At 45.5% G+C, this 25,151-nt stretch overlaps 1 protein-coding gene across 3 annotated transcripts in view; it reads right to left on the bottom strand.

Moving 5' to 3' along the window:
- The window catches only part of RBBP5 (RB binding protein 5, histone lysine methyltransferase complex subunit), a 35,269-nt gene extending 11,256 nt beyond the window's left edge, over positions 1-24,013 (bottom strand). For all 3 annotated transcript variants that reach the window (XM_056119172.1, XM_056119173.1, XM_056119174.1), the window contains exons 1-12: positions 23,941-24,013; positions 17,822-17,847; positions 16,660-16,832; positions 10,025-10,165; positions 8,237-8,399; positions 6,372-6,481; positions 5,532-5,651; positions 5,283-5,436; positions 5,120-5,191; positions 3,627-3,744; positions 1,787-1,856; positions 1,231-1,460 (exon numbers count right to left, since the gene is read on the bottom strand). In XM_056119172.1, coding sequence (XP_055975147.1) covers positions 1,231-1,460; positions 1,787-1,856; positions 3,627-3,744; positions 5,120-5,191; positions 5,283-5,436; positions 5,532-5,651; positions 6,372-6,481; positions 8,237-8,399; positions 10,025-10,165; positions 16,660-16,832; positions 17,822-17,847; positions 23,941-23,959 — 1,396 coding nt within the window. In that variant the 5' untranslated portion in view covers positions 23,960-24,013. The remainder of the gene's footprint in view (positions 1-1,230; positions 1,461-1,786; positions 1,857-3,626; positions 3,745-5,119; positions 5,192-5,282; positions 5,437-5,531; positions 5,652-6,371; positions 6,482-8,236; positions 8,400-10,024; positions 10,166-16,659; positions 16,833-17,821; positions 17,848-23,940) is intronic.
- Between the last annotated feature and the right edge of the window lie 1,138 nt (positions 24,014-25,151).

Genomic DNA, 25,151 nt, shown 5'->3' with positions numbered 1-25,151 from the left:
CCAAGGACACATGTGGCCTACAGGGTTCACACCAGGCCAGAAGCTCCGGATTGAAAAGGGAGTGCAAAGAATCACTGGTATGGATAATCACAGCAAGACAGGAGTCAGACATGTATGCCAGAATGTAACCAAAAAGGATAGTCAATTTTCTCTTTTGGGGGGCTGGGAAGGGGGCGCACGTGGGCGTAGAGAGTTGGGTCACACCTGGCAGTGCTCAGAGGTGTGGTGCTGCAGACTGAACCAGGGTTCGCTGCATGCAAGGCAGGTGATTCAACGCCTATATTATCTCTCTGGCCCCCTCAATTTTCTTTTCTGTTTGACAGTAAAGAAACTTTCAGAGTTGATATAAAAATTAGCAAAAGCAGGCTCAAGAGATAGTACCGGGGAATTAAGGCACTTGTCTTGCAAGCAGTTCAAATCCCCAGCATGGTGCCTGAGCGCCACCAGGTGTGATCACTGAGCACAGAGCCAAGAATAAACCCTGAGCACCAGTAGGAGCAATGTCTAAATAACTGAATTTTACTTGGTTAAAAATTGTAAGCTGTTCATCAGTGCATACACACACACACACACACACACACACACACGATAACAAGACTTCCAGATGTGTTCTCTCTCTCTCTCTCTCTCTCTCTCTCACACACACACACACACACACACACACACACACACACACACACACGACTTCCAGAGTCTTATTACTTTATTGTAAAGGAAAAAAAAAAAAGATTGTTCAAGTGTGAAAAGCACATTAACACTCAATAACATCACACTATGGGGAAAGAGAAAAGAATGGCAGAAACAAACTCTGAGGCAGAAGTCAGAAAATATGAACGTGTTCATTTTAGGGACAGCAGTAAAAGGCAGATAAATAGCAATACTCCTATATTTAAAAAAAAAAGAAGAAGAAGTAAAAGGCAGAACTTCCCCACTTTAAAAAGGTGGGGGCTGGAGAGAAAGCACACAGCTGACCGGGTTCTATCCCCAGCACCCTATATGATCGCTGACCTGTGTAGAAGTGATCCCTGAGTGAAAAGCCAGGAGTGAGCTCTGAGCACCATTGGGTGTGGCCCAAAAACTTAAAAAAAAAGGGAAAGAGAAATGAAAGCAGATGGCACCCAAACAGAGTCAAGGGAAAACTTCAGCCTCCCTAATCACCCAAACAGGAAACTATCAGGTAGACAGTGGTAGCTGGAGAATGAAAGCACGTTCGCAGACAACAGCTCTTACCATCATTTGGTACTCCTTGAAGTTCGATATTGGTTGTTTTGGGTTTCTTCTTGGGTGGCTGGGAGCCATCTGCTGAAGACTGCCTCTTCTTCTCTGAACTGGCCCCTTCATCCATCAAGGAGGTTTGGACCGCATCTGGCGGAGGGCCATAAGGATTTTCTTCTGGGTCTTCTACCTCAGGGGCAATGGGTAAATATAATAGAGCCTTTGAATCTTCCAGCTCTTCATCACTATTTGGAACAGGGTCAGACAAGGGATTGGAAAAAAGAGGAGACAGTTGCTTAAACCATGAACCCTTCCTCTTGGGCAAAATCACCTATAGTAGCCATAAGCAACAGGCAGGGATCTAGAACTTTAAGAGAAACAAGAGTAAAAGGAAGTCTGAGATGAATAGTAAAATCCATAGTAAAAAACAGTGGTATCAATGAATGATGCTCATTTCTGACGGATTTTGAGAAGGGAAGGATTCTTGTACACCACACCAACAGAGCTCTCTCTGACTGAATAAGCAGAGGCTGAGGGGGGGCATCCCTAGGGCATCTCTGGCAGTCCTCACCTGCTACAGAAGGCAGCGATTGGGTCCACACTGGTAACGTCCACTTCTTCATCCTCAGCAGCATCTGCCCCTGCAGAACAGACAGTAAGGTAAGGACAGAAGTAGAAGACTATTTTTGGGTACAGATTGACAATTTTCATAATGGAATGCAGTAGGAACAAAGATAAAAAAAAACTAAACACTAAAAACTAAACATTTTAATCATCAGACAAGCAAGTACTGAATTTCCACAATATACTGAACTGGTCCCTCTACAAAAGGTTCACAGTCTAACTGGCAAGACAGACTTAAGGGATCATTTCAACCCACTTAACAGTTAGCAAGGCTTACACACACTATGCTAAGGAGATGGATGGACTAACAAATTTGGGTGCAGTGTGGGAAGGTGTGACAGTCCAACAAGGCCAATGGATACAGAACCTCTGCTTCCCTAGTGGTCTTGAAGAATACATTAGGCATTAAATCACCTGGTATCAAGGAAGCAAGGACCAGCACTTTCAGGCTGGAAAGAATCTCAATCCCAATTAATTCCCCAATTCCAAGCACCATCAAGTGACCCAGCAGTCAATGATATTCACTGATGGTGCCAAATGGGCAAACTAAACATCATACACAACAAGTCCTATTTGATGTAAAGCCCTGTGTAAGACACCAGAGGCAGAAAGTCACAATCATTGCTTAAGGAGCTTCCTATTCAGAAGAGAAACCTAACAGTGAAGGGCTGGGTGTGGTTCAAGAGGTACAGCACATGACTTGCATACACAAGGCCCCAAGAATCTACTCTCAGATGTGGCTTGTCCAGGTGGCGCCCAGCAGCATCAGAAGAAGCCCCACAACAATTCAAGGAAAAAAATCAGGGCCAGAATGATGGAACAGAGTGGGTAGGGTGCTGGCCTTGCACTAGACCAAGCCAGGTTCTATCCCCAGCACCCCATAGGGTTCCCCCAAGCCCACTAGGAATAGCCCCTAAACAAAGAGTCAGAAGAATCTCAGGGTGTGCCCCAAAAACCAAAGAAAAAAATTTGGAAAAAATCCATGTGTATGATGATAACCATAACGTAAAATAACACGCTCATTATGGCCTGGCTCTACACTAAATGCTTGCCAGAAGTGATCTCCGTTACTCCCCAAGAGCAGATACTATTACCATCCTACAGACAAGTGAGAAAGTTGAAGTTTAAGAAAGAAATATTTTGGGGGGAGAGAGGACACTGGTGGAGAGTATGGTGCTGGATCGTTTTATGCATGAAACCCTATTATTAATAATACTGTAAATTTAAAAAGAAAAATAAAAAATGAGAACAAGCTTTTTGCCTGAGGCAGTTTGTCTCAATGTCTGTGTGTGAGTGTGTGTGTGTGTGTGTGTGTGTGTGTGCGCGCGCGCGGGTGAGGTCCTGAGGGAAGGTGGTCGACAGGACATGGGTGTCTCACTACATGCTGTGAGATACCTCATTTAATCATGAAATGAAATAAGAGAGGAGCACACTGAGAGCTACCTGAATTCTTGTGATACCCAAAGTAAGCCTTTAAGTCACTGAAGACTCTCAAAGCTCAAAATTGTGAAGCTTCATTTAAAAAAGTCACAAGGGTCAGAGTGATAATATTTACAAAAAAAAAAAAGGCAGGGGCAGGGTACTTTCCTTGCAGCTGCCAACCTGGTTCAACCCCTGGTACCCCATATGATCCCAGCAATCACCAAGAGTGATCTCTGAGAACAGAGCCAGGAGTCAACCCTGAGCACCACCAGGTGTGGCCCCAAGGAAAAAAAATGTGACACAAGAATAAATAAATTTAAGAGAAATTAATTTAATTAAATTAATTTGCAACTGTGAAATATTACCTGTCTGCTCAGGCTCACTCTTATCTTCATCTTCAATATCAAATTCTGATTCCCTTTCTTCATATTCTACATTTTCATCCAACTCTTTGAAATCTGGAGCAAATGCACTCCAATTTTCCTATACCACAAATAAAACAGACATTTAACCATATGGAAACAACAGTCTATAATCCAGACATTATATAAATGAAAGATTTAAGCCTGAAATTTAGAATTCTGAGAAAAGGTGGCAGGTAATAAAAATGAAATATTCATAGGTTTCATTTGCTTAACACAGTTGCTATATTAAACTTCAAGTTACTAACTATATTTCTTCCACAAATAACTGTCTTGTTAGGCCCACAGAGATATCTTAATGGGCTGGGACACAGAAGGCCTGGGTAGATCCCTAGCACCACATGGTCCCGGAGCACTGCAAGGAACAACTTAGAACACCAAGCCATGAGTACCCTCTGGACATCAGCAGGTATGGCTCAAAAATCAAAATATAAAAATGTCTTCTTTAATCTTTGAAGATGCAACGCTGAAGTAAACCACTAACTTTTTCTTATTATACCACTATACATTTGCTCGAGCGGGCCCAGTAACGTCTCCATTGGAGACTTTGTTGTTACTGTGTCTAGCATATCGAATACTCTCGGTAGCTTGCCGGGCTCTCCGAGAGGGGCGGAGGAATCGAACTCGGGTCGGCCATGTTGGCTGCGTGCAAGGCAAACGCCCTACCGCTGTGCTATCGCTCCAGCCCTTATGCTATCGCTCCAGCCCCACTATACATGTAATTAAAGGTGTTAAAGATAAAAACAAGACACAGAAGAAAAACTAAGAGCCAGAGAATGCAGGGGGTAGGGTGCTCGCCTTGAATACAGACAACCCAGGATCAATCCCCAGAGTACTGCATATAGTCGAGTGTGGCTCTAAACAACAAAACAAAAAAAAACCAGAAACTCAGATGAAAGTAAGAAACATAAACGTATCTCTCAGATCTAAGGAATAAAAAAATATTGCAGAAAGACACTTGACTTTCTCCCTCCAAATGAAGATAGGAGTGGGACAGAGCCAGAGCTCCAAGACCTGTAGCCCTTTTGAGCTCATGGACCCCTGAGCATCACCAGGAGCGACCCCCAAGCAACCGGTGGGGTGGGGCTCCCAAATACATACACCCTACCGACCCCCCCAAAAAAGTGGAGACAAAACAGAGCTAGTAAATCAGCTTTAGAACAAACCCTTTCCATCAAAATAAGGCAAAGCCTCTTAAACCTCCACAAGTATTATAAAACAATGTTGTACAACTGGAAAAATGTGAAAAATAAAAGAATCACTAAACTGTCTAGAGAAAAAAAAAAAAGTTCAGCAAAACTGTATGCAATGAAACAACTTAAGTAGGCAATGTGGATCACATACAAATAAATAAGGCAACGTTAGCTTACTACTTCTGAGATTCTTTAATAAAAGTCTATTTAGTTTCAAAGCAATTAAACCAGAAGCATACTTACTACTTGATTTTGTGCCCAGATAGATACTACTCCACTAGAAATGGATGCTATGATGGGTCGAACAGGATGCCACTAAATTTTAATGAAGAAAAGAAAAACAGTCCTAAAAATGGATCCAAGATTTTCTTTACAAGCAACAACGAAAACCTCTCCTCCTACTCACAGCTACATCCAAGAGCAGCTCTCCTCTGGTCCCGTGCAGAATCTTCACCAGGTTGCCGATGCTCTTCTCCCAGATATACAAGGCATGCTGCCGGGCGGAGCCTGCCACTATGTATTCTCCGTCCCCCGAAAAACAACACTTCTTCCATGGCGTCCTAAAGGACAAAGGAAGAAAGACACAGGCATCACTGGAACCTGAGCCCGACTCATGAACCATCCCATATTCTTCCAGGCTGGGGGACAGACATACCTGTTTACCAAATCCTGTAACTTCTGCATGGGCTCAGGCTCTCCATCTCTCCCACAGGTTAAGATTTCCCTGCCATCATAAACCCTGATGATTCGGTCTGCTGTGTTAATTAAAAAGCAACTACAAAAAAGAATACAGGTATCAACAGCAGAGCTCATAAATATTTTTATTTTCTGTTAAACATTTTCTGTTAAAATTCCTGTCAACATTTTCTGTTATTACCACTTACTTAGAACTGTCTCATAAAATAAGGAATATGTCTGGGAGAGATTAAAGTTCTAAGTAACGTACTGGACACACGTGTGTCTATTTGTCACCTTCTAAACCAAAATATAATTTGAAGTGAAATTATGTTCTTATATAGACTCTGGAACTCTATATGCACAAACTAATAATCATTAGCTTCTGAGCATCTAACTGAGATCCATGCCCTCTGAACCGAAATTCACATGCCAAATTCACAAGCTCAGCTGTAGAGAAATACTGCAATTTTCTGACCTGTTCTCTACACAATAAGAAATTAGTTGTTAATGAACTCATGAGTTGATAAACAGAATGCTACTTTAATATCCAAATTTTAGGGTCAAGGATGTGGCTCAAGAGTTTTGTAAAGCACATGTCTTACAGATGGAGGCCCTGGGATTCCCTCCACTGCCGCCTCCCCTGGTCCCGCCAAAAAAAAAAAAAAGGCAAAACCAAGAAGATCCAGAGGCTTGCAATAATTATTTCAAAGAAAATTTTTTAAAAAGCAGTTAAGACAATATGCACAAAAACTGCAAATCTCAATGCATTTTTGCATTCTATAAACTCCTAAAAATGCTCTAGAAAGGTCTTACTCACCTCCCCTTCCGGGCAAACTCTATTGACTTAATGGCCGTGGTATTGCTCGTTCCAGTTGTTACTCTGAAGGAAGCAACAAGATCCTGAGAATCTGTTTTTAGGACCAAAATCTAAAGTTTAAAGGAGGAGAAAAATGTAAGCATGCTGATAACTTACAGTAATTAGATTTGGCTTCTGTTTCTAAATCTGGGCAAAAACATAAAAATCTCTGTCCCATGTATTCAACATGGTACTGACTTTTCCCTGAAGACAGCAGAGGCGAGTGTCTTACTCAGTTCTTCAAATACAGTGTTTCGGGCTGGAGAGCGAGCTCTCAGCGAGGGCTATGTATGCTCTGCATGTATGAGGCCCAGACTTCATCCCTGGTAGTAGTGGTCTCCCAACCACTACTGGGAGTAAAACCCAAGCAGAGCCAGTATTAATGGGTGTGGCTCAGAAGCCAAATAAAATGTTTTAGTGTTACAGCAGTCACAAAGTGGAAGGGACTAAGTATCTCTCACCAGGTGGCTAAACAAAGTGTGATGTACAACAGAAAGAGGGAAATGCTGACAGGTACCAGAGCAAAGAGGAACCTGGAGGACACTATACTAACAATACCAATAATGAAAGTCACAAAACAGTCAATGCTTTCGGAGTCTACTTATACGCAGTATTACAGTAGCCAAATACTTGCAGAGAAAGTGAGATGACAGGTGCCAGGGGACAAGAAAGCTGGTGTCTGCCAGGGGTGCAGACGTAGCAACGGGAGGAAGGAGCTCTGGAGACAGCCAGTGGGGCTGGGGCTCGATGATATGCTGCACTTCAGGGCCTGACGATGTCTACTTAGGAAGGCTAAAATGGGGCATAATTTTTTGAAGGGATTTGTGGAGGATACTCAGGAGGCCTCAAAACCACTTCTGGCCAGAGTCTGCGACTGTGCAGGGTGGACAAGAGCACTGTTCAGGCCCTTCAACAACCGGCAATGCTGCACGCACTCCTGCCTGCTAAGCTACTTCTCTAACCCTTATGATTTTCCTTTAGAGCCACTCTCTAAAATAGTCATGCTGAGAGAGAGAGAGAGAGAGAGAGAGAGAGAGAGAGAGAGAGAGAAGTTTCTGCCATAGAGGCAGGCTAAGGGATGGGGTGATGGGAGGGAAACCGGGGACACTGGTGCTGGGAAATAAACGTACGCTGGTGGAGGGATGGGTGTTGGAATACTGTATGACTGAAACTTAATCATGAATAGCTTTGTAAGGGTCTACCTCACAATGATTCAAACCAGAAAAAAGCCAAGGTGCTCTAATAGAACTTAAAAAACACCTAAAAGTTTGCTGGAGTGGCAGTACAGCAAGGAGATCACTTGACTTAGCCAACCAGGATTAGAACCCCAACACCTGATCCCCGAGTCCCTGAGCACAGAGCCAGGAGTAAGTGCTGAGCACAGTGGGGCGTAGCCAAAAACAAAACAAAACAAAAAAAAGCAAGAAGAAAAGTGCACCTACCCTGACCTCTGACTCGACAGAACCTCTGAATAAGTCAGGTTGAACTGGCTCATATGTACTGGCCAAGTTATAGGGTATTTTCATGGAGTATTCCATTTGATAAGATGATCCTAAAGTTTATGAGTCAGTAAAGACTGCACTCTACTACCATGCAATAAAAGTCCATCCATTCTGTTCTAAGTCAGACAGTCTCTGACGTCTCTAAATCTACTGTACAGACACCATTACTGAGGCAAGAGAAAGAGCTAGGCTGTACCTGCCACAGGCAGGATGCGAGTTCAGTCTAGAGGCAACAGAAACTTTCAAGGAGGAAGAGTAAGCAAACGAGCCAATGCCTGGGAACCCAGCTGCCAACTTCACCCACTCTGCCACACCTCAGCTTACCTTGCCTTTTGCATTGCCCGTATAGATATATTCCCCTCGCCTATCAAAAGACGCAACCACATTCAAGTCGGAGTCATCGTCCACAGGCAGAACGACATGTCTGGAATCTGAAAGGGTCAACATGACAGGAGCAGATTTCATGGGACACACCAGGACCTTGTTCCTGTTTGAAGATAGGAATAGGACACTGGCTATTGCTTTGGTATCAAATGCCCCTGGCCCCAATTCCAGGCCACCACCCTCACCAATACACTCCAGTCCAGGGACCTGTGAACTTAGAACAGTGAAAACCCCAAATCTAAATGTCAGTAAAAGGGAGATGACTAAGGAAACCGACAGACAAAAATCTAACAATATTTTTAAATGATGATGTAGTAAACCAATAAAATGTAACATAACATGAAAAAGCAAAATATTGGGACTGGAGAGCTATCTAGCACAGTGGATAAGGAGGCGCTTGCCTTACTGACCCCGAAACAGACCTGGGGTCGATCCCCAGCACCATATATGTTCTCCTGAGCGCTACCAGAAGTGACTTGTAAGCACAGAGCCAGGAGTAAACCCTGGAGTATTGCTCAAAAACAAAACGAAAGTGAAATACCAATACTACATAAAAAGTACATACTATGTATTTCTAATTTGGAAAAGGGCATTATGAGCTATGAAACACTTTAAATAATAAGCTCAGAGAATTTAAAGAGAACCCAGAGACATGAAAAGATAAATCTTGGCAATAGAAGTGTAGGTAGCTCTTTTTCCTAAATATCTTTTGCCAACATTTTGTATATATTTTTAAAATCATTGCTTGTTTGGGAGAACACATTCAGTAGTGCTCAGGGCTTATTCCTGGCTCTCACCTCAAGAATCATTCCTAGGGGCCGGAGTGATAGTATAGCGGGGAGAGCATTTGCCTTGCACGTGGCCAATCTAGGTTCAATCCCTGGCATCCCATATGGGACCCCGAGAAACACCAGAAGTAATCCTGAGTGCAGAGCCAGGAGTAACCCCTGAGCATCGCTGGGTATGACCCAAAAAGAGAGGAAAAAAAAAAGAATCACTTCTACTGGGGTTGAGGGTCCATAAGGGGTGCCAGGGATTGGACTGGGGCTGGCCGCATGCAAGGTAAATGCCCTACCCATTGTACTCTCACTTTGGCACCTCTCAAGTAAATGTGAATAGTGAGCGGTTTACCCCAACTAAAGAAAACTGAAAATGGTAGTGAAAGCTGGAACGCATGCTTTACATTCTGCCTGGTCCCTGAGTACTGCTGCGTGTGGGCCCCAAACAAAAAAGAGAAATCCAAACTAATCTAGTGGTGCCACGGGCTTACTCCTAGCTCTGTGCTCAGGGATCACTCCCAGGATCTGATCAGAGAACCATATGATGAGGAGTCAAACCAGGGCTAGCCACATGAGAGGCAAATACCTTAGCCTCTACACTGTCCCTGGGTACTCTCTTAAAAGGGATTCAGGCATGGGCAGAGCACTATCTTAAGGGGCTTAGCTTCAGTTCAATCTCTGGCACTGCTAGAGTGATTCCCCTAAAAACAAAGCAGAGAACAGCAACCCCACCCCAGCACAGCCCACCCATCACCACTGGGTGTCCCCACCATCACCCTGCCAAAAAAAAAAAAAAAAACCCGCCATTCAGTACATACACCCTTGATAGAAAGATTGTATATTAAAGATGTGTCCTTTAGCTTCCTCAAGTTTACACTGAGGCTTGGGAGACAAGATAACTGCATGAAATGACACCCCACCTCTAAGGAATAGCTCAAATTAAACTTACTGGTCTCGTGGATGATACTGGACTTTTAGGATGGGTGAAGGGAAGCGGAACCTCTGGTCACAGTCTCCTGAGAGGACATCCCACTGCGACACTATGTTGTCCGTGGAGGCGCTCACGAGCTTGTGGCCATCTCGGCTCCAGCTGCGGAGTAAAGGCAACATGGTCAAGGGGGCCAGACTCAGGAGCCATAAGCGCACCTCTCTGTTCAAGCACACCTAAACACTTCTTTTTAATGAAGAGCCCACCCTGGTTGTGTGCGTCAGTAACAGTGCCTTTTCGTAAATTCACACTCTCACAACAAGCAGTCCAAGGATTAAGACTATTTCCACAGTGTTTCTGTAACTAGTAAACTGAAGCTTTTAAGTTGAAAATAACACTGCAAGTGGGTTTTGTGAAAAACCCAAGAAGCCTAGACATTTCAGGGTGTCCTTACATGCTGATTTTTACAAAAAACGGGGTTTTGTTTTGTTCTGTTTTTCCTTGAGGGCAGAAGCTGGTCCAGAAATGTGGCATCACTGTCGGTGGGATAGAATCCTTATAAAAGTAGCAGCTTCACCAAAGCGAGAAAAGAAAGCATCTGCTGAAATGAAGACAGGATTTAATTTCTCCTGCTGAAGACAGCTAAACACACTGTTCATCAAATACAAAACAGAAGCAATGTGGACAGGAGAAACCACCCTGGCCCAGGGCGTGGTCCCATGGACGCAGCCCCTAGAGGTCCTGGGCTTTTTGCTTTTTGCCCTGATAGTGCAGACAGGGACTGCCCAATAAGGCCTTTGGCACAACACAGTGGTCCTTGAGTCTGTGTTTTCCTGCTGAGGACCAGGAAAAGGCAGTCCAAGAGACAAACACTACCCCAGCAGCCCCCCAGAAAAAACCCACAAGTCCATCTCCATGCCAGTCAACAAGACGGGAAGGAGGGTGAGGGTCCCACGCCTGCCCAGGCATGGTAAGGTCACCACCCGCCGTGGGGTAGCTGGGTCTGAGAAGGCACGGGGAGAACCCAAACTTCAGAGCCCCCTGTGGTAAGGAAGTGATATTAGAGGCTCTCTGGGGAGCAAGACAGGCACTTGGCACTTCTCAGTTAGAGCAGTACTAGCCTTGCGTAGAGAGTGGAGCCACCGAGACCCCGCCTCTGGGCACGACAAAGCGCAGTGGACGCCTGAATTTCCAGTCCACCTGGCAATAACTAGAAGATATCCATCCCTAGCTCCTGGCCAGAGGAAGCCAGCTGAAAAAGTATATAAGCTCTCAGAACATATCTCCCCAAGTGTCCAGCTTTTACTAAAAGCCACTTCTCAGCCCAGAAACTAAGGAAATTTGGTTTGACTGAGGAAAGATAATCAACAGATAACAAGACAGACATGACAAAGATGTTCAAATGATCCAACAAGGATTTTAAAGCAAAAATAAAAGTGTTTCAAAGAACAGTAACAAAACATGTCTGAAATGAAAAACAAAAACACAGTCTCAACTAAAAAACAAGGGGGAAAAAAGCTAATTTTAAAACTGAGAAATCTGGGGTGGAGAAATAGCATGGCAGATAGGGCATTTGCCTTGCATGCAGCCCAACTGGATTTAATCCCTCGCATCCCACATGGTCCCCTGAGCCTGCCAGGAGGGATCCCTGGGCACAGAGCCAGGAGAAAGCACTGAGCACTGCCAGGTTTGGGGTATAGCCCAATAAAGCAAAAATGAAAACAAAAACACCTGAGAAATTGTAACTAAAAGATGAAACTCAAAAGTGCATACTGCAGCCAATGGAAAATAAAGAGGACAAATCAGTGAACCAGAAATCAGAAAAGGAACTGTTCAATGTGGAATGGCTACAAGAAAATAAAGCAGAAAAAAGGCACAGAGCTTAGGGGCCTGGAGGATTCTATAAAGCAAAAACATGCCAACAAAATCCTGGAAGTCAGGGCCAGAGTAATAGTGCAGCAGGTAAGGTATTTACCTTGCACGCAGTTGACCCGGGTTCAATCCCTGGCATCCCATATGGTCCATCAAGCACCGCCAGGAGTAATTCCTGAGCATAGAGCCAGGAGAAACCCCTGAGCATTGCTGGATGTGTCCCAAAGAGGGGGTGGGGGGGAAATCCTGGAAGTTGGGGGAGGTTTCTTTAAAGCAGATGAAATAATGGCTGCAATTTCCCATATCTGGCAAAAGACGAAAACATTACAGAATCAAGAAGCTCAAAGACCCTCAAACAAGTTAAAAAAAAAAAAATTCCTCCTGAAAACCAAAAAATTTCTTGAAAGCAGAGAACATCTCTGGTACAAGGAACAGCAATCTGAATGGCTGCAAATCTGTATCAGAAACCATGGGGATCAAAAGGAAGTGATGTATTTTTCAAGAGCTGAAAGAACTGTCAAATCGCTATCCAGAGACAAGCCTTCAGGAACATGAATAAACGAAGACACTTGTCACCAGCAGACCTACCCGAAAAGAATGGCTAAGTTCTCTATATGGAAAGGAAATGGTAAAAGGAAACTTAAAGTGGACTAGAGTAACAGTACAGCTGGTAGGGCATCTGCCTTGCACAGGGCCATCCCAGGTTCAAACCCCAGATTCACATATGGCCCCCTCAAGCCCTGCCAGGAGCAATTCCTGAGCGCAGAGCCAGGAGTAAGCGCCCAGTACCACCAGGTGAAGGACACCACACACAGAGAGAAGAAAACGTAAGAACAAACAGGGAAAAAAAAAATCATAATCACTACTTATCCAAATTTCACATGAAGACAAGTTGCTTTTGAGGAACTGAACAGCCAACACAGCACTGTGATCAAGGACATTAGCTCTAGGGACTGGGGACAGGCTCAAGGGCTAGAATGCAAGCTGTGCAGAAACTCAGTGTTCCCTCCCTGGCACTACAGGGCCCCGTGACCACCGGGAGAACGCCCCTCCAAAAACAGGACATTAGTTCAAGGGTCAGACTCATGCTCAAGCTGATGTTATGCCTTCAAGTGGTGTGATCTCAGGCAGGCTGTTTAATTTCTTTTCAGTTTCCTCATCTATAGCATGAGAGTCCTGTCATCTGCCTGCAGAAAGCTGGTGAGCAAATCAAAATACATTTAACAGCCACTCAGAAGCAAGAGAATGGGCACAAAGGGCTGAGCACCTGCTGTGTGTGCCAGAGATCTGGGTTCAGCGGCTGAGCAATACTGGGTGAGGCTCCCAACCCCTCACCAAATAAAATAATAAACACAACCTGGCTAATACCGGGCATTGAAAGGGTACTGAAGAAACAGCAATCATATCCCACAAATGAGTGCAATCATTCTATGTCTGTCCCTCTCCTTCTGGCTCACTTCACTCAACATGATACTCTCCACGTCCATCCACTTGTAAGCGAATTTCATGACTTCATTTTCCCTGTGACTGCATAGTATTCCACTGTGTAGATGTACCATAGTTTCTTTAGCCAGTCACCTGTTCTCGGGCACTTGGACTGTTTCTAGATTCTGCTACTGTGCATAGTGCTGCAATGAACACAGAAGAGCAGCTGGCATTTCTGCCGCGTTTTTGGGCTACTGGGGTATATTCTCAGAAGTGGTATTGCTGGGTCATACGGAAGCTTAATTTCTAATTTTTTGAAGAAAGTCCACATTGTTTTCCAAAAAGGCTGGACCAGTCATTATTCCCACCAACAATGAAGGAGAGTCCCTTTCTCCCTGCATCTGCGCAGCACTGCTTGCGCTTGTTCTTTTGGATGTGTGCCAGTCTCTGTGGTGTGAGATCTCTCACTGCTATTCTGATTTGCATCTTCCTGATGATTAGTGATCTAGAGCATTTTTTTTCATGTGTCTTTGTGGTAATTTCTTCTTTGAGGTAGCTTCTGTTCATTTCTACTCCCCATTTTTTTGATGGGGTTGGATGTTTTGGTTTTTTTCTTTTTTGGCAAAGTTCTACCAAAGTCTTATATATCTTTGATATTAACCTCTTGTCAGAGGGGTATTGAGTAAATAGTTTTTCCCATTCTGTGGGCTTTCCTTGTATCGTGGTTGCTGTTTCTTCTGAGGTGCAGAAACTTAGTTTAATGTAGTCCCATTTATCTTTGCTTCCACTTGCTTGGTCAGTGGTGTTTTATCTTTGAAAATGCCTTTAGCTTCAATGTCATAGAAGATTCCACCCACACTGTCCTCCATATACCTTACAGTATAAGATTAATACCTAAGGACAGTAGAAACAAGGGCCAGGAGGACTCGTGCAGGGTTGGAGGCTTGTAAGTATGTGTGTTGGGGGGGGGGGGGGGGGGGGTTGGGGGTTGGGGTTGGAGGGAGGGAGAGGGCAGCTAGGGTTGAGAAGGGAACACTATTACAAAGATAGTTGAAAATAATCACTGAACAAGAAATGAGTACAGAAAGTAGGTAAAAAGAAAAACATGATAACCTTTCAATACTTGTATTGCAAGAGAGAGAAAGGGAGGGAGGGAGGGAGGGAGGGAGGGAGGGAGGGAGGGAGGGAGGGAGGGAGGGAGGGAGGGAGGGAGGGAAGAGAAAGAGAGAAAGTGCCTGCCATAGAGGCAGGCTGGGCAAAGGAGGCAGGCGAGAAACTGGGGACAGCGGGGAACGTACACTGGTGAAAGAATGGGTGCAGGAACATTGTATGACTGAAACCCAATCATGAACAACTTTGTAACTGTATATCTCACAGTGATTAAATTTAAAAAAAAAAAAAAAGAAAAGAAATCGGTTATTTTTATCAGTGACAAGGTAAATGTGTTCCCAGTCTCCAGTTTTCTAGGACAAAGGACAGCAGGGACAGACCAGGAAAGGTATATAAAGTGACTAATAAGTTCATCAAAAAGACTGACACTTCCTCTCCCACTAGCTCCAGAGCACTGGCAGCCAAGACAACCCAGCGGAAAAACAAAGAGAACGTGAAAAAGGCTGGCCGTAGGCAGTCACTTGAAGGCTCACAGGGAAAAGACCAGCAGTCCCCTGAGCAGACTCATCACACTGCATTCAGAGAGACACGTATTTCAGAAAGTAACAAACCACGGAGAAGTCTCTTCTCGCTCTGAGAGGAGGGCGAGTATTAGAGGATGATACTGCACACTTCACACTGCAGGGGGAAGACACTGCGGCGGGCGAGGCTGGGAATCTACACAGCTTTCAACATGTCAGAAGGAAGCAAACCACCCCTGGGAGAAAAGAGGTTCTTCACCTCATACTTTGTTTTTTTTTGGGGGGGAGGGACCACACCCCAATGCCCTGAGCTCAGGGACCACTCCTGGGGCAGCATGCAAGACCAGCATCCTCACTGTTGTACTATCGTTCCAGCATTCCACCCCTGATTTAAATGAAGCCACTGTTCCCCCAAAATAAAATTTTCAAAAACAAAGCTAAGTCTCAGAGAATAATACTGGAGGAATTGAGACTATATCAGATATCAGCTCCCTGTACCGGATAAGGGCCCAGGGAGACAGCTGACGGAAGTATATGCTTTGCTTTGCATGCGGGAATCCCAGGCTCAATCCCAGGCACCCCATGGGTCCCAGAGTACTGCTACGAGTGACCCCCTAATCCTTGGCAGAAAGTGTTTTTGACACTGCTCCTGATGTCAAAAAAGGGGGGGGGGGGGAGTAAAAATGATATATTTCACTGAAAGCTAAAAGGCAGCAAGTTACTATGTACTGAAAAAATATCATCTCTATGATCCCAAATCCAAATAATGGTAATGGTAAAAGTCATAATAAATATAATAAAAAGATGTGCTGTGATGGGTGAAATTGCTGGATTTTGAGAACCTGTCAAAGCTGGACTGCCAGCTTCCAAGCATCCCTCCTAACCAAGGTGCTGCATTTGAAACTAAAGGTCATCATTATAAATATACTATACGTACATTCTGTAAATATCTCATTTCTGTACTAAAATATTCTCAAAGCCTGATGGATATCATATCATCACATTAAAATTTCCCCACAAAGGTAGTTCAAAGACATCAGGGTTCAAAGTCTATATGGATTCTGAGAAACTGTATTACTACCAGCTAAATACTTGAGACTCGATTAAATAACCACAGTGAGGCTGGAACAAGAGTACAGAGGATATGACAGTTCCCTTGTACACGACCAACCCAACTTTGATCCCTGGCACCCCATATGGTCCCTTAAGCCTGCCAAGAGTGATTCCTAACTGCAGAACCAGGAGTAAAACCTGAGCACAGCCAAGTGTGGCCCCAAAACAATAAATAAACAGGGGCTAGAGCAATAGCACAGCAGGTAGGGCGTTTGCCTTGCAGGCGGCTGACCGGGTTCTATTCCCAGCATCCCATATGGTCCCCCGAGCACCACCAGGAGTAATCCCTGAGTGCAGAGCCACTGCTGAGTGCAGAGTGCAGAGGAACCCCTGTGCATCGCCGGGTTTGACCCAAAAAGCAAAAAAAAGCAAAAAAAAAAAAAAACCCAATAAACAAATATTCACAGTGAAATAATGATCAGTCACCATTAATCCTTCCAATTTAACTCTTATCTAGCATATTAATATTAAAAATTTCTGGGGCTGACCCAGGTTCAATCCCCAGAATCCCAGACAGGTCCCGAGCACCGCCAGGAGTGATTTCTGACTGTTAACCCCTGAATATCACCAGGTGTGGCCCAAGAATAAAAAAAAAAATAATTAAAAATTCCTTACCACAGGGAACAGACTGGATGGATGTGTGCACTGATTATTTTAGCAATGCCTCTTGTCAAGAAATCCCAGATGACAATTCGACCGTCATTGCAGCCAACTGCAAGCAGCGTGCCCCACCTGTTAAAGGTGCAGGTGAGGGCCATGCTGATACAATCCAAGGTCCCATCAGCTTCCTGAAAGTCAACATGGACACAATGACAAACAAAGTAATACCCAGACATCCAAATCATTTCTTAAAGATCTCTAATATCATACTCCTATTGACTTTAAATTAAAATTTACACTAAAATAATCTATCTCTTCTTATGGTTAGCAAAAATGAGAAAATGTTTATAAGAGGTAAGAGAGAATTTTTGGAAACAGTTACCAGCAGCCTCTTACATTACTACTGTAACTTTGCACAAACACTGTGGAAGCAATCATGCAACATATTAACCAAGACTCAGCGTTGTCTGAGGGCCAGAGACAGTACAGCAGGTAAGGCAGGAGCCATCCACACCACCGACCCATGGTCAATATGGCCAGTGGTTTGGCACATATGGTTCCCCAGAATTGGTCCCAGAGTCGAGGGGACATTCAGGGCCCAGAGATGGCTCAATGGGGGAGATGCCCCTTTAAGTGAAGGAGATCTGGGCTCAATCCCCAGTTCCATATGGTCCCCAAACTGCTGGGAATTAATCCGCAACACTGAGTTTGGAAGAGCCTCTGAGATCTACCAGGGGGTGGCCCCAAACCAAAAACAAACCCCACACTTGTGAAAAAGGAGTACCATTAAACGCCTCTTTCCTGGGGCCAGAGCCATAGTACAGAGGGCAGGGCCTTGCACGCACCCAATCCGGGTTTGATCCCTGCATCCCATATGGTCCCCTGAGCACCTCTAGGAGTGATTCCTGAGTGCAGAGCCAAGGGAAACCCCTGAGCACTGCTGGGTGTGGCCAAAAACCTAAAATAAAAAATTTTTTAAACCAAAATAAAAACTCTCTCACCCCAAAATTAAACATTTAGTAGCTTATGCAAAAGATACATAATAAGATGTATAAAAAGTGTTTTTGACACTGCTGCTGTTGTCAAAAAAAAAAGGGGGGGGGTAAAAATGATACATTTCAAAGGCAGCAAGTTACTATGTACTGAAAAAAAAAATCATAAAAATTAATGTTCTTACCTCTGGATAATTCTGCCCAAAGGACTCTGCAACAAAACAGAGAAAGAGTTGAAGGACCAAGTGCATAGGCAGCCGAGCTTGAGGCATTCTCCACCCCCCCCCACCCCCCCCCACCCCCCACCCCCCCCCACCCCCCCCCCCCACCCCCCGGGACAGAGCTGCCCTCAGGCTCCTGCCCAGGGCAGACATGCCAGTGGGGCAAGAGCACCTAAACGGGATCTGTGAAAAGCCAAACAACAAGGAGCCAGAGAGGCAATGTGCCGGAGCCTGGCACGAGGCCAAATTTGGGGCAACCACGACTTGATTCCCAGCACCTAAGTTCCCCTGAGCAAGGGGCGTGACTCCTGCGAACATTGCCCCAACCCAGAAAAACTGCAGCAAAGCCCTTTTTCTTAGAACAGAAAATTGTTTGACAAAGCAGTTACTTTTCAGGAACGGTACAGCCGGAGAAACCTTACGGGGCAGTCAAGGCATGCACTCTTGACCAGCACTACCAGCCTCAGCGGGAACACAGCCCTCGGGAGAAAACACACCCTCCTTCTAGCCCAGCACCCCAGAGCGCCTCCTGCAGCAGATAGCTCTGCCCGCCGCCCCGCTGCCTGAACCACAAACTCAAGAAAGTGGCTTTGCAGATTTGGCATCCAATAAACCTCTACTCTGGTTTCTGTTTATTTGCCTCACCCAGTCTTGCTCCGGGCACCATATTAGTCGGCCTCCACCCCTTATGTTTGGCGCAGAGTCTTTAAAAGAAGGTTTAATAAATTCATTTCAGTCTGAAAATCAGTTTCATCATTTTTTCTTTATTAAAATTAATGGAGAGGGGCCAGAGAGATAGGGTGGGCAAGGTGCTTGCCTTGCATGCAGCCAACCTGGCTTCCATCCCCAGCACCACAGTGGTCCCCAAGACCACAGGAGTGATCCCCAAGTGCAGAGCCAGAAGTCCTGAGCACCACCAGGGGTAGCCCAACCTCGCCCCCAATTAATAGAAAACTACAGTAAAATTTTAAAACACAGGAAAACTTAGGTCCAACAGCTAACAAAGAATATAAAAATGAAGGAAGTATAGTTATTTTAATACAGAAACTGTTCTGAGGCCACAGCCAGCACTGCTGCCCTGGCAGCTCTCAGGAGAGCCTGCGGTGCTGGCAAAGAATCTGGGTCTCCTGCATATAAGGTCTAGCTCAGTCTTTCTAGCACTCCTGCCCCGAAACACCTGACACGAGACCGGAGATATTACAGGGGTGGGTGAAGGCACGTGCCTTGCACACAGGTGAGCCTGGATTGATATCTGGCTCTGCACGCTCCCCGAGAGCACCAACAGCAGTGACCACTGGGCAGAGCCAGGAGTAGCCACTGAGCACTGCTGGGTGCAGTCTACCCACCTCCCCTCCCTAAATCAGAACATTCTAAAAGAAAACTCTATCAAAGACTTAGAAAGTACTTGCAACAGATGGCTGAGGAGTTATTACCTGTATTATATAGAAATGTATATACTGAAACAACGAAGAACATGAATGATCAAGTCAAAAACATAGGTGGCCACTAAGCAAAAGACCGATTAAACTAAGGCACGGTCAAAGAACTGGACATAAAATTTAAAAATGTCATTTCACCCCTCAGGGAAATAGAGAGTGTAGCTGGGCCACTTCTGGCAGTTAGGGCTTACTCCTGGGCTCCGTGCTCAGGGATCACTTCTGGCAAGCCATATGAGACATGGGAATCGAACCCGGGTCTGCTGTGTGCAAGGAAAGTACCCTACAAGCTATCTGTTGCTCTGGCACCAGATTTGTTTTCTCAATTTATTAGTAAGCTGTGGTGAGTGATACAGTATTTGTGCAAGCTCAGAATATTTTTTTCTTTTTTTGGTGGGGATCCTTTCAAGCAATGCTCAGGGATCCGAGGGCCATTCCCAGTAATACCTGACCAACCCTGTAAAGGCTGAGTGTAGACTTGGGAGGCCCCCAAGTATGGCTGGAAGCTTGCCATGTGGGGCAGCGCCAGGAGACCTCAAGTCTACACTAAAGAGGGACACCAGTGCCAGGATTAAACCGAAGTCTCTGAGTACGCAAGCATGAACTCCAGCCCTCTGAGCCAACTCCCCTGCCCAACAAGTTATTTTAATAGACTACACTAAAAAAACTGAAGGCATCAGTGGACAATGAGCATTTAAAAAGATATAACATACAATTCTGAGAAATTTATAAGTAATGTTTGATGACAGAAAATATCTTACTATGAGTTGTGGTAAAAGTTTGAGTGCCATGGGGCTGGAGCGATAGCACAACGGGTAGGGTGTTTGCCTTGCACGCAGCTGACCCAGGTTCAATTCCCAGCATCCCATATGGTCCCCTGAGCACCGCCAGGAGTAATTCCTGAGTGCATGAGCCAGGAATAACCCCTGTGCATCGCCGGGTGTAACCCAAAAAGCAAAAAAAAAAAAAAAAAAACAAGTGCGTGCCAGAGAAATAATATAATAGGTATGGTGCTGGCCTTGCATGCAGCTGGCCCAAGTTCAATCCCCATTACTACATACAATCCTCCAAGCCCTCCAGGAGTAAGCCCTGGGCACTACTGGGTATGGTCCAAAATCCAAACTAAGGAAGTTTGAGAGTGGGAGAGCACATGCTTCCCATGCAAGAGGATCATATGCGATGCCAGTGATCAAAACCAGGTGAACCACGTGCAAGGCAAGCATCCTACCCACTGTACTATGGCTCTTGCCCCTGAAATTGTTTTTACAGGGAAGTGATGATATAGAGGGCAGTGTACCTGGCACTGCTCAGGAGTGACCCCTGGTGGTGCCAGGAAAAGAAATGGGTCCAGAGGCATGCAAAGCAAATGCCTCCCCTCCCCAAATATCCCTCTACCCTCCACCCCTTCCAATTCTTAATAACTCTGTAGTTCCTGGGGTCTGAAGCGATAGCACAGCGGGTAGGGCATTTGCCTTGCACTCGGCTGACCCGGGTTCGATCCCCAGCATCCCATATGATTCCCCAAGCACCAAATAATTCCTGAGTGCATGGCCAGGAGTAACCCCTGTGCATCACCGGGTGTGACCCAAAAAAAAGCAAAAAAAAAAAAAACAAAAAAAAAAACTCTGTAGTTCCTGTGCTTGCTGCCAACACAGCAAAGGCTAATGAAATGGTTTACTAGTATGCGACAGGTGAGAAACCCAGTTGGGTGTTTGAGCACAATACTAGAAACTGCAACAACAAAGGAAAGGGAACAAAGGTGGTTGCAGAAGTAAAATTGGCATTTTGATTGTCCACAATAAGAGCACAAGAACACATCACCAGGACCAGAGAGACAGCACAGTGGGTAGGGGGCTTGCATGCAAATGACCTGGTTTGATCACCCCATAAGGTGTCGGAGCCCACCTAGAGTGATCTCTGAGCAGAGAGTGAGCAGTAAGCTCTGAGCACTGCCAAGTGTAGGCCTTGTCACTCCAAAAGAAAAAAAAAACCACATTATCAATCCTTGCTTTCATCTGGAAAATACCACTAAGTATCTTCCACAAACACATCACTTTTGCTCTTCTACTTGTTATTTTGAACACGGCCTTTCTTCTAAATCTCAAGAGTCCCTTCCATAGAGACATATCTTTTGGACCCAGTTTTTTTCTTTTTTTTTTTCCAAAATGCCCACCCTGCCAATGCTAAAGATTCTTTCCAAGTGTCACCTCTGTGAATGTCCTATACAGTTAAAAGAAACAACCCTGTCCTATGACTCTACCTCTCTTCCTTGACACAAAGACCATCTGCACTCAGTTTCTTGTGGGTTTTTTGTTTGTTTGTTTTGGGGTCATACCCAGCAGTGTTCAGTCTATACTCTGGTCTCTGCTCGGGGATTGCTACTGGCAGGGTTGGAGGGACCATAAATGGTACAGGGACTGATTCCCGGGTGGCAGCCCGCAAGGGAAGCTCCTTATCCACTGCTCCAACTCTGTTTCTCAATTTTCATCTGCTCAACTTCCTTCATGTCATTTCTTCCCATTTCCTAGCTCAGCTCTCTATTACTCATCTAGTCCTCCAAACTTTTCCTCACCCTCCAAGACTCAACAACACACTGCTGTCCAACAGATTTATAAAAATTCTAATTCTGGTGAGGGGCTAACCAAATAGGAAAAAGAAAAATCACAACTCAAAATGAGCTTCTTACCAGGTCAAACTCCTTACAAAGCACAAACTTCTCAGTGTGGCATTCAAGAGCATCCACAAAATAGATGGCACTACCCCCAACTTCTGGTCTTCTCTTTACTCAGAACCAGGAAAATTCTTTTTGCTTTGTTACCACACTTGGCGAGGTAAATTCTATGTCAAAGATGATTCCCGGCACTGCTCAGGGAAACATATGTGGTATCTGGGATCAAATACGGGTCAGCTGAGAGCAAGACAAATACCTTAACCCCCATACTGTCTTTCCTGCCCCAAAAGGGAAACTTTTTTGGAGGGATGGGAGTGGGAGGGAGGGCAGGGTCACACACACACAGTGATGCTCAGGGGCTATTCCTGGATCTGTACTCAGGAATTACTCCTTGTGGAGGCTGGAGAGATAGTGAAGAAAGTAGGGCGTCTGCCTTGCACATGGTTTGATCGCCATCATCAAATATGGTCCTCCAAGCACCAACAGGGGTAATTCCAAAGTGTAGAGCAAGGAGTAAGCCCTGAGCACTGCCAAGTGTGACCAGAAAACAGAATTTAAAAAAAGGAAAAAAGGAATATTCCTGGCAGTGCTGGAGGGACCGCATGGGATGCCAGGGATCAAACCTGGGTTGGTCGCGTGCAATGCTCACTGTACTATCTCTCCAGTCCAAAAAGGAAAATTCTTTCGACTTTCTCTCCCTGCTGTCTTAGCTCAAACACACAGGTAGTATGCAATGTACTTCATCGGCCAATCTTAAAATTTGTCAATTCAACACCCCGCCCCCTTCACATGGTTTTTGTTTAAGATTACCTTTCTTCCTTAGCACAAAGACACCCATTCACTTCCTGAATGCTCTCAGCATTTGAGGATGATTTTAAAGGCACCTCGGTAAAACAATGTATCATGGCTATCTGCATAATTTCCTTAATTTTCCTGTTTAACAAAATGACCCTTAGAGGTAACTTCAAATAAATTAAACATGTACATAGGTTTGGGGGCCACACCCGGTCATGCTCAGGAGTTACCCCTGGCTTTGAACTCAAGCATCACTCCTGGTGATCTCAGGCGACCAGGCAGGGTGCCAGGATTTCAAGCCCTATATGCAAGACAAGCGGCTGCACTATCTCTCTGGCCCTCCTCCCCCCATTTAGCTATTTTTATCGCTCTCGAGCAAGTCCGCATAACTAACAAACACATTCTTTCCTCGAAGAGACCTTAGAAACCTCAGGCATCCCTAGGTTACCATGCTTTAAATATCGCCTACTGAAAAAAGCCTGCAAGGATTAGTTTTCAATCATCTTGACAGAGAGGAGGGAGCCAATGACTCAAAGAGGGTGACAAAAAGCCTCTATAATAGTCCGCGCTTCAGAGTTTCACACCGCATCCCTGGTTCGTCAAGGACCTTTAAACAGAAACTCATGAAAGCTGGATGGATCCAACTATGTCACGTGCCTTCAAGCCGCTATCCTCTGAGCCTTTTTTTTTTATTACTATTCACTAGTTCAGTCAATGACACTGATCCTGCATCTTCAAGGCATCCCGTGCGTCTAAAAGATTTAACCTATCCAAGCACTGAACCTCCCCCGCCTGTTTCAAGTCTTCCCAGCTTCCCCGCAAGCCTCGGTCCGTCTGATTGCTCTCAGCTCTCAGCAGCACCTATGATGCGCCCAGGAACCCAAACTCAAGTCGCAAACGGTCTGGTCTCCATCCCCCCCCGCAGTGGCTCTGAGCGTGGCCTCGGGGGGAGGGGGGTGGGAAGCAATGCATTCAGCTGGGGAGCGGGTGGGGGGGAGCTGTGCCTGCAGCGGCGGCGGCTGCTCCATCCCAGGAGCACTCAGTGAGCGCCAGCAAGAAGTGTCCGTGAGGTTGCAGCCTGCGTCGCTCCCCCTCCCCACCCCCGCGCTGCCCGCCCGAGTTTCTGCTCCTTTTCCAGGACCCAGGGCGCTCTCGGAGAGGCAGCCATCAGCCCTCCTCACCCAGCAATTCGAGGTTCATCCCTGAGGAATCTGCTCTCCGCGCCTCACCAGCTCCCGCGACGGACACCGGTCCCGCAAGCCGCTTCCAAGACCTGCGTTTAAAGGCGGGGGGGAGGGGGGCGCCGCAAAGAGGCCAGCGCAGGCTCCGGAGAGTTTCTGCTTCCGAGGACCCCGCAGCTTCCGCTTTCTTCCCCCCGCCTGCCTTGTTCGTTTCGAGGAGGCTGTCCAAAGAGATGCCTGAACAGAAAAAGGAAGAAGCAACGCCCTCTGGATATTTTTATTGCGCCATGATTTAAGAGGAAACAATCCTGCTCCGTGATTCATTGATAAAGTGCACGGATTTTAAACGTTTCCCCCACTCCGCATCCCGTAAGTGAGGTATACATTTTAGGCATATCCTCGGACTACTAGGCTTGCACTGTTGTGTGTTCCGCGGCGTGGTCCCGACGGGCTGCCTCGGGAGTGCTGGAAAGGTTCCGGGAAAAGTCCTGGGGTAGAGCTTGTTTGGGGCTGTGCTGGGTGTTCGGCGGTGTATTATTGATCTGTACGGAGAGGACTGACTCTTCCTGGGCTAAGTCTCTACTATTGTAAAGTCGGCGGTTGATATAATAGAAATGTACAGGAGCACGTGTTAGTACTTTCTTGCGCCCCGAATGAATTGGAAGGCGAAGTTAGGCTGAGTGCCCCGAAGCTCCTCCGCACGAAATTGATGAGACATCTCGGAGCAATTGACCGGAGCTGTTGGGAACTAACGAGAGACCAATTCTGAGCAGATAGGTTTCGCCTGTGGATGTTTTGGGGCGACTGGAACAGCGTTTCCGCCCTACAAGGAATTAAAGCTCGAGCCTTTGCTGCCTCTTCCAGCTCGCGCTAGATTGAATGTCAGTAATCCCAATAAATGTAACTCTGAATTTTACTAATTCTACCCCTGCTCTACGATACCTTCTGTGCCTGGGCTATTTCAAGTGGGGATGAGAATCTTGGTTTTATGGAATTGATGTAAAAATTAAGTGAGGTGACCTATATTACAATTTTGGAACTGCCAGCACCAGCAAGTGTTAGCTGTTGTTTACAAATAATTTACTTTCTCCTAAATTAAAATTATCTCACTTGTTTTCTGGCCAGTAAGATTCCCCCACGCTGACCAAATACAGTCATTGAGAATCAGAAATGCTACGCTGTTTCCTTGCATGTCAAGTCCAAAACGTTGC

This window comes from Sorex fumeus, unplaced genomic scaffold, assembly GCF_029834395.1.
Source record: "Sorex fumeus unplaced genomic scaffold, SorFum_2.1 ptg000039l, whole genome shotgun sequence".
Taxonomy (NCBI): Eukaryota; Metazoa; Chordata; class Mammalia; order Eulipotyphla; family Soricidae; genus Sorex; species Sorex fumeus.
This window is presented reverse-complemented; position numbering and strand designations above follow the sequence as displayed.